The following is a 9,048-nucleotide window of genomic DNA, read 5'->3' on the forward strand; positions in this document are numbered from 1 at the left end:
GAGGTCTTATCAAGGCAAAAAACGAATCCTGTCTTTGGGACAGGGCGTGGCACATGGTAGGAACTTGATTATTTGTTGGAAGGAACTCAGAGTAGGCGCTTCATACTTATTTGCTGCGTTGACACATAGGTGCTTCGGTGGCTCCTTGTTGAGTAAATAAAGGGGATCTCATGCTCTCCTCCAATTCCAGGGTCCCAGGGATGGGCCAAGGGTATATCTACAAAGATATACAAAGACAGTTGTTTCAGGTGGAGGCCACCTGGCTAGGAGAGACGCGACGTCACGGAGCCGCGTGACGTCACTCGCCGGCAGGTTCTCACGAGTGGGGGCTGGGAGGGACAGGGCGAGGGGTGGGGGGGGCGGACAAAGGGACCCCGCGCCTCCCCCGCCGTAGCAGCGCGCGCTCCGGCCCGACCCGCCACATCTGGAATTCATTGCCTCAGCCGCCCGGAAAGGGGAGGAGAGGAGGGCGGGGCGAGTGGGGGGCCTAGGCGGTGTCTCTCCCCGCCCCCTCCGTCCCCGGTCCCGATCCCCGGGACGCAGTCCCAGCTCGGCGGGCAGCCCCAGCCCCTGCCGATGCCGTCCCGGGGACGCCGCCACCGAAGCTCCTCCGGCCAGGGCAGGGACCCGGGCCGGCCCAGCCAGGTGAGTGTGCCGGGCGACGGGGGAGGCAGAAAGGACGGGCCCGGGGGTTCTCCGAGTCGCAGGATCGGAGCTGCGGGGGCCAGGCCAGGGGTCGGGGGCGCAGCGGGGCGCGCACGCGCCGCCCGCGCTCCTGCTGCACGGAGGGAGTGGTCACCGCGCGCCCTCCCCACGACTCCAGGCGGCCCCTCCAGCCTCGGCAGCGAACCCCGAGACTGAGCTCCCCGCCTTCCCCGGCGGCAGGAAGTTGGTGCCGAAGAGAAGGCGGAATCCGAACGTTTTCGGCCGGAGACCGAGCGGCAGAACGCCGTGGTCCGGGCCGGGGGGCTCGGGGGGAGGGTGTCCGAGGGGCAGGGCCCTCCCCCTGGCCGACTCCGGCTGCGAGAGAGCGAAAGGTGCCGCGCGCCGCCAGGCTTCTAAGCCAAGGGGCGGGGTCCCCAGGCAGGGCAGTCTGCCCACCGCCTGCAGGTCGGCCTCCGTGCCTCAGTTTCCCGGAGTAGTTGGTCTTCAGTCACCCCCTCGGGGGCGTGGCTTTGTTCTGGAAGGAAAGGGCACGTGAGTGCGTGAGTCCCGCGCCTCTCCTTTCACCTGGGGCCCAGGGACAGGGCGGGGGTGCAGTCACCCGTGGCGGACCCCGTGTGGTCTCCTGCCCAGCAGAGCGTCGGAACCTCGCCCCCTCCTCCGGCACGAGTTGACTCACCCGGGGATTTCCATGCCCTCCCCGACTCTGCCGCAGTCAGATGCCCCGGGCGCCACGCGCTGAGCCCACGGTCCCCCCGCGTGGCGCGACGGCGGGTTTCGTATTGGCGGTGCGGCTGCTGCTGGGATCACCCCCCCCCCCACACACACACACACACACTCCCGCCGCTAAGTCCTTCGGGAATACCCGGAGAAGCCCCTGGCGGGCCGCAGAGGCGTCCCCAGCCCCCACGGGAGACGTAGGGGTTCCTCGCGTGTGGCTGTCGCGAGAGAGGAGGCGCGGCCCCAGCGGGAGCGAGTGCGGATACCGCGCATTCCACCGCCAGATAAGGAGGCCTAGACTGCAGCCGAGGGCGGGGGCGGGCCCTGCCGCTGTCTCCACGGAGACGCGCTGGGCTTCGCCTGGCCGAGGGCTGCCGGCCACCAGAGGGGTCTCCAGCCTTGGCTGTTGTTTGGGGGCTAGGCCGAGTTTAGGTGCCTCGACCCTTGGGGGCCCACGGGGCTTCGTTTGTTTCGTCCGTCTGTCCATCCATCCATCCATCCATCCATTCATCCATCCATCCATCACACAAGTTTTCTGAGCACCTTCTGAATGACAGGCATCATGCCCAAGGGGCTGAAAACGGACTTGGTCGCTGGCCCCCAACACTCATTTATTCTACGGAAGCCAGACAGAAAGCAAAAAATACAGCAATAATCTCCGAGGCTGGCGGGTTGTGTGAAGATACTAAAGCAGGCTGCTGTAATAGACCGTGGAGAAAGTGGCTGTGATAGACTGAGGGTCAGAGGAGACCCCCCGCCCCTCCGAGCCAGTGATCCTAAAACCGAAACCCGAAAGAGGAGGAGACAGTCATTCCCTGATGTGAGGGAACGGCATGCCAGGTGGAAGGACAGCCAGAGCAAAGTCTCCGAGGTAGGGATGGAGGTGGCAACCTAGGAGGCCAGTGTGGTTAGAGTTGAGAGGCCCTGGGGAGAGGGGGCTAGCCCGGCAGGGGCCAGGTCATTTTGGGCAGTGGGGAGCCATGGATGGATTTGGAGCTCAAGGAGTGACGCGCTGTTGGAATTGTGAATTATATGGCTCCCCCTGGCCGCTGCATGGAGAATGGCAGCGAAGGGTGGGCCTGACCCCCGAAGGGAAACCAAAAGAAAGGGTGGAGGCGCTGCACTAGCGTAAGTGGAGCGGATCAGTGAGTGGCCATGGGCCTGTAAACACAGGGCCTGCCTCAGTGGAACTCGGAGTAGGGCTCTTGGAAGCCGCTGAGGCTTCCTCTGTCCTTCCTCTCTTCTAATCTTCCTCCTGCACAGTCTTGGTGTATCTTCCCTTCCCTCCAAACCCTGTCACTTTTCCCTCTCATTCCATTTCAGGCCTAGCCATTCCCGGTTTCTGAGCCCAGTGACCTCTTACTGAGCCTCTGGGAAGAAGTTAGGATGGCCTTGGTGAAGGTGAGCAGGAGACAGGCCCTGTGTTTAGCCAGGTCTGGGAGGCCGACACAGGGAGGGGAAGCCACCAAGGCCTGTCTCTGCCTGGGAGTGTGCCTCTTTTGTCAGTCTCCATCCAGGCCCCGCTTCCTCTTTCTGGGAAGCATGAATCTGCCTTAAATTCTATCTTCAGCAAAATCCTCCTGGGGAGGATGAGAGGAGGGGGCAGTGTGGGCTTCAGTTTCTCCCTCTCTAACTAGCTGAGCTACCTCTCCTTCTGAGGATCAACCTCCAAGGGCTGAGGGCTGCAGAAAGTGAGCGTGTGGGCTTCCTCCACCCCCCCTCCTCCGCTGCACCCCCTCCCTCCCCCAAGTAGACAGACTTTTCCGTGGGTTTCTGGGGTATGAGGACCGAACTCAATTTTTATGTCTCCGGGAAGCATCCATAAATCTTACTCTGGGCTGCCAGGCCAGAAGGCTGGTGGCCCCATGTGAGGGAGGGGTGAAGGGGGTCACCACCGGACACACCCTGGGCTTTTAGCCCACCAGCAACGATGCTTCCCAGGCCTGCAAGGGGCCCTTGATTCGCAGTCATGAACCCCAAAAGGGGCCCAGTAGGCCAGGGCAGCCTGGGGGCGTCTGGTCTGCGTGACCCGGCGGTCAGGCCGCGGTTCATACTCTCCCCAGGGACATCCACACAGCCCTAACTCTGTTCTCTGAAAGAAGTGGCGGGCCTGTGAAGGACGGGGCCCTAGCGCTTTCCTTAGAGCGCCCCCAAGCGGGCCAATCAAAGGTGGAGGGGATTGAAAATAAGCCAATCAGGGCGCGGGCTGTTTCTGCCCGAAGGCCGGTCGGGTGAGGCCGAGGCCAGGGCCAGGGCCAGGCGAGCTCCCGGCCGGCTGCAGCCTGCGTCGGGCAGAGGGCATCGGGGCGTCCAGAGCCCGGCCCGGCAGGGGAACAAGGGGCCTCTGTGTGGCGATCTGGGCGGGGCGGCAGTCTCCAGGGATGCGCACAAGCCTTTCTCTGTTTCCAAACTAGGACGGATGCCCCTTCACCCGAGGGGAGCAGCTGGCTCTGTCAGGCCCGGGGCCAGGGCGCCCCTCGGAGGGGGCGTCCGGGGACTGACATGGCTGGGTGACCCCGGAAGCCCCCCATAATTCCCAGGCTCACTAGGAACCGGCCTAACCAGCCTTTGCTGGAACCACACGATACTCCTGGAGCGCACGTGGTCCCTGCCAGGCATGTTTCCAGGGACCTGGGGAGGGAGGGCTTCCCGCGCCCTCCCCCCTCTAGCTAGAGGCTGGGGCTTCCTCCGGGCTCCCCTCGGGAAAGACAGACCCTGCACCAGCTCCTCTGAGACACCCACCACCACCAGGCCGGGAAGAAGGGGCCGTGATGTTGGCCTTTTGGCCTCTCTGCCCACGCTGCTTCCCGCCCCCTCCCCCCACGGCTCAGTTTTCCTTGAGAGGGGGGTGACTCAGTCTTTCATGGAAACAAATGCCGTCCCCCCTCCTCCCCTCAACCCCCTCCCCCGCGGTGCGGCTCGCCCCCTCTTTGGCTCACATGACTTCAGCGCTGCAGCAGCTGCCCCATCCCTCCCAGCCAGGACCTCCCAGACTGGTCTCCTGTGGCTCCCCCAGCCCATCACCCCTTCCCAGCCCTTCCCACACCGGATGTGACCGGGAAGTGAGGACTCCACCCTGTTTGTTCCAGGGGCCTCACATCTGGATTTCATCCTGGCTGGGGAGGGAGGGGGGTGCCAGCGCCCTGCCCACCCCGCTGGGACCCTCTGTCTCAGGGCAGGGCTAGATGATGCTGATGAGAACAGGATGTTGGGAGTCTTGCCTGCCTAGCTCAGTCTGCATCCCCTCCTCAGAGACTGAATGGAGGGCACTTAGTCCCTAGGTGCGTGTGTGTGGCAGAAAGAGGGGAGCTAATACATTAGCTAGTATTTATTGAGTGCTTGCTATGTGCTAAGGGTACCTCATGGACCATTCAACAGGATTTTCCCATTACCCCATAGACTGGCCTTTTCCCCATTGCACAAATGAGGACATTGGGGCCGAGAGGCCGAGTGTTGAGTGACTTCCCCAAGGTCCCACAGCATGTCAGGAGGAGTGAGGGTTGAACCCTGGGTTGCCTCCAAGGTCTTTGTCCTTGAAGGTGCTTGACCTCTGAAATGTTTAAACCTCAGGGCCACCTTGGTGTCTCCCCAAGACCTTATCTTGGGAGCACTCTTGGCCGCAAGGCTTAGACCCAGCCTGAAACCCAGGGCAGTGGGTGGTAATGAGCAGGGGATGGTTCTATCAGCAGCCAGCATCTTGCTGACCCAGGTTGGCAGGTGGCATGAGGTCCCAGGCTCTAGTGTATTCCAGAAGGGAGACGAGCCCTCCAGGCACTGTCCAAGGGTCTGGGTAGGTGAGCAAGAGTTCTGGGAGTTTACTTTGTGTCCCTCATACTATTTGGGGGGAGCTTATGTTCTTTTGAAAGACTGTGCAGCTTAGAGGTTATAGAGGCTTTGGAGTGGTTCTCTGGCTCTGCCACTTTCTAGCTGTAAGACTTAGAGTAAGTGAATTGACCTCTCTGAGTTTCCCATTGGTAAACTAGGGACGATAATACTTCTGACTTCATGTGGCTACTCCGTGCGAAGTGAGGGAGCTGGGATTCAAACCACAGCCATCCAGAGTCACATCCCAGGGAAGCAGCCACAGCACTGACCTGTCTGTCTGTCTCTCTTTCCTCTCTGCAGCTCTGACAGCCCCATGGCCCTGGCCGGCCACTGAGCCCCACCATGGGCAACCTGTACTCAGAGTACCTAAGCCCCAACAAGGTCCGGGAACACTATAATTACACCAAGGAGACGCTGGACACTCAGGAGACGGCCTCCCGCCAGGCGGCATTGGTCATCATCATCATCCTCTGCTTTGCCATCGTAGTAGAGAACCTGCTGGTGCTGATTGCAGTTGCTCGCAACAGCAAGTTCCACTCAGCCATGTACCTGTTTCTGGGCAACCTGGCTGCCTCGGACATGCTGACTGGAGTGGCCTTCGTAGCTAATACTTTGCTCTCGGGTCCGGTCACACTGGGGCTGACACCCATACAGTGGTTTGCCCGAGAGGGCTCCGCCTTCATCACACTCTCCGCCTCCGTCTTCAGCCTCTTGGCCATTGCCATTGAGCGGCACGTGGCCATTGCCAAGGTCAAGCTCTACGGCAGCGACAAGAGCTGCCGCATGCTGCTGCTTATCGGAGCCTCGTGGCTCATCTCGGTTGCTCTCGGGGGCTTGCCCATCCTCGGCTGGAACTGCCTGGGCCATCTCGAGGCTTGTTCCACTGTTCTGCCGCTTTATACCAAGCACTATGTGCTCTGCGTGGTAACCATCTTCTCCGTCATCTTATTGGCCATCGTCGCTCTGTATGTCCGAATCTACTGTGTGGTCCGCTCCAGCCAGGCCGATGTGGCTGGCCCACAGACGCTGGCCCTGCTCAAGACGGTCACCATTGTGCTGGGGGTCTTCATCGTCTGCTGGCTGCCTGCCTTTAGCATCCTGCTCCTGGACTATGCCTGTCCTGTCCGGTCCTGCCCCATCCTCTACAAGGCCCACTACTTCTTTGCCTTCGCCACCCTGAACTCATTGCTTAACCCTGTCATCTACACATGGCGCAGCCGGGACCTGCGGCGGGAGGTACTGCGACCACTGCAGTGCTGCAAGCAGGCGGCAGGGGTTCAAGGACGGCGGGGTGGGACCCCAGGCCATCAGCTCCTGCCTCTCCGCAGCTCCAGCTCACTGGAGAGGGGCACGCACATGCCCACGTCACCCATGTTTCTGGAGGACAACACGATAGTCTGAGGGGCAAGTGGGCCACCAGACCATGGCAGAGGACTCTGTGGGGAGGCACAGGGGACCTTGGACAGAGATGTGGGGCTGCCAAGCAAGATGCCCCCACTCCGCAGACCTGGGTGATATTGAAAATATTTCACACCGGGCAGAGCTGCATCAGGGTCAGAGGCTAGTGCGGTAACTGTTGTGACACCTTAGAACTGGATCGTGGGGAGGCTTGGAGGACCTGGAAAGGGCCTGGGTTACAGCAGGCAGACACTCAGGTGGCACAGCAGACAAGCACTCAGGGGGAACTCAGGGCAGGAAAAATTTACAATCTGGTCCAAGGGATTTCAACATTTCACCACTCTCTGGCCCTTCGCCCTGTACAAAACTTCCCTCTCCGAGTCTAGACCCCCTGTCACCTTCTGGCAACCTTAGGCCACTTCCCCAGAACCACTGTCCCCAGGCGCTGGAGGCCTCCTCCCTGACTGTTCTGGGTGGCTCTGGCTAACAGTTGCAAGGCCCAAATCCACAGCTTCCTTAAATTTCACCAGCTGCCACTTTGGCTACTTCTTCCCTTTCCTCTCTCTCTCCACGAGATGCTGGGGAACCACAGGGTGGAGGCGGCGCTGGATGGCATTCTCAGACCTCACTGTCCAATTGCACTATTTGGGGGCACTGAAGCATCACCAAGGGCTGGAAAAACTGGCCTGGGGGGCCGAGTAGGACTCTGGGCCTCCTGGTGGGAAAGGGTGAAACTTGAGAAGGTTCTAGGGGAGCTGTTTGCACAGGATCCCCACTCCTAACCCCCCTCCCCAAGATACTTCCACCTCGAGCCCAGCTGAGCCCGCTGTATCTCCTTTCTAGTTGTATTGTATGGAGGAGCATGGGGGTGGGGGTGCCAAGGACACTTGTGGGGTACTCTCCCCTCAGCTGCCCCAGAAGGACTTTGCTAAATTCCATGGATAGATGGAAGGGACGTTGCGGTACAAATGAATATTTATGTGTGTCTGTGTGCATGTGTGTGTGTCAGTGATGTGTGTGATCCCCTCTCCCCACCATGCTCCCCCAGAATGGATGCTATTGTGGTCTCACATGTGTGTTGAAGCTGCCAAAGAGGGGTCTGGTCCCTGCACAGGCCCCCTTTGTAATTGCTGGCTCATCTTCCCCCTTGGGAGCTGGGGTGCAGCTCTTGGGGACGGAAACCTCACGCCTCAAAGTGATTTCTTGTGAATGCAAAGGCTGGGGGAGGGGGTCTTGGGGGGCAAGGAGCCAGTCGGGGGTTTGTCTCCCCCATACAGCTCCCCAGATGCCCCCCGTGCCTGAGACCTGGGCCCAGGCCAATAAACGGTTCAATCTCTCATTCTGGTGGTGGTTGTGTTTTGAGCCTTTAAGGCAGCAGTTCCCCTAACTAACTGTTCCCCTAACAACACCCGGTGGCTGGAGGGTGGATGGGATGGGGAGGGTGGCTGCTGCCCAGGCCACTCATACTTTGCCAGCCTTCCTATTTTGTGCCCCAACCCCAAGTCCCGCCCAAGCTAGGATTGCAGTGACTTCTGAGAAGACCAGGGTAAATGCTGACCTTTCCCCTAGGGCATCTGTCTGGCCCTTCCCAGTGATTAATTAGACTCCAGGCCTCCCTGCCTCCCTTCAAAGATAGCCCGGCGGGTGTGGGGAGGCTCCCTACTTCATCTCACATGCATGTTCCTCCCTGGGAGATGGTCTTGGGGGACATGGGCTCCAGATAACCCTCCAGGGCTCAGTATTCCCCAAAGGAATGGATAACTTTTGTCAAGCACCTCCCAAGACGTGAATCCTCAGAAGGTGGGAGTTATGAGCTATGGAGGAGATGCGGGTTCAGAGAAGGTAAGTGAGCTGCTCAGGGTCACACAGCTAGTTGGAGCAAGCCTTTGTCTGGATGTGAACTCAGGCAGGAACAATTTACAACCCGGTACAAGTAATTTCAACATCTCGCTGGGCTGACTCTGGATCCTGCCAGCTCCGCCACTGGACCAGAGAGAGTATCCTCCACCCCCTCTTTGCCACGGGAGGAGTGGGGAGCATGCGCTGCCAGACCCACTCTGAATCAGGAGAAACCCAGATGGGACACAGCTGGGGGGTGGGTTCCTAGCTCAGCTCCAGGATGACACTCCCTTCTGCCCAGAGGCAAAGGGCTCAGCGGCTCCTTTGAAGACAGATTTGGAGCTTTAATGGGGAAGTCAGTTCCCTAAGCTAGAACCCCACCCAACACACCAACGCAAATATTGGAGCAGCCAGTAAGAGAAGGAGTGGGGCACACAGCAGCCAGAGGCTGAGAGGTCTGCACTCCCCATCAGAATTCCCCTCCAGTAGTTCACAGACAACCTCTGTTTGGAAACCCGAGCTCCAGTTGAGTGGAAGGAACGGGAGGAAGAGGCACCGGTCAGGCCAGAGTCAATAAATTTCCCCCAGATACACACCTGCTTT

At 60.1% G+C, this 9,048-nt stretch overlaps 1 protein-coding gene across 3 annotated transcripts; it reads left to right on the plus strand.

Annotated features, from left to right (window-relative positions):
- Positions 1-488: 488 nt before the first annotated feature.
- S1PR2 (sphingosine-1-phosphate receptor 2) lies at positions 489-7,945 on the plus strand. Of its 3 annotated transcripts, none has more exons than XM_077860005.1 (3): positions 489-645; positions 2,707-2,784; positions 5,509-7,945. In XM_077860005.1, exon 3 carries the CDS (start codon positions 5,551-5,553, stop codon positions 6,607-6,609), a length of 1,059 nt encoding a protein of 352 aa, XP_077716131.1. In that variant the 5' UTR covers positions 489-645; positions 2,707-2,784; positions 5,509-5,550; the 3' UTR covers positions 6,610-7,945. The 3 variants fall into 3 exon arrangements, with proteins under 3 accessions (XP_077716131.1, XP_077716130.1, XP_077716129.1); XM_077860004.1 differs by lacking the exon at positions 2,707-2,784 and adding an exon at positions 1,941-2,254 and having other exon boundaries at positions 490-645; XM_077860003.1 differs by lacking the exon at positions 2,707-2,784 and having other exon boundaries at positions 490-645.
- The last annotated feature ends 1,103 nt before the right edge of the window (positions 7,946-9,048 follow it).

Source organism: Canis aureus, chromosome 19 (assembly GCF_053574225.1).
Source record: "Canis aureus isolate CA01 chromosome 19, VMU_Caureus_v.1.0, whole genome shotgun sequence".
Classification (NCBI taxonomy): domain Eukaryota; kingdom Metazoa; phylum Chordata; class Mammalia; order Carnivora; family Canidae; genus Canis; species Canis aureus.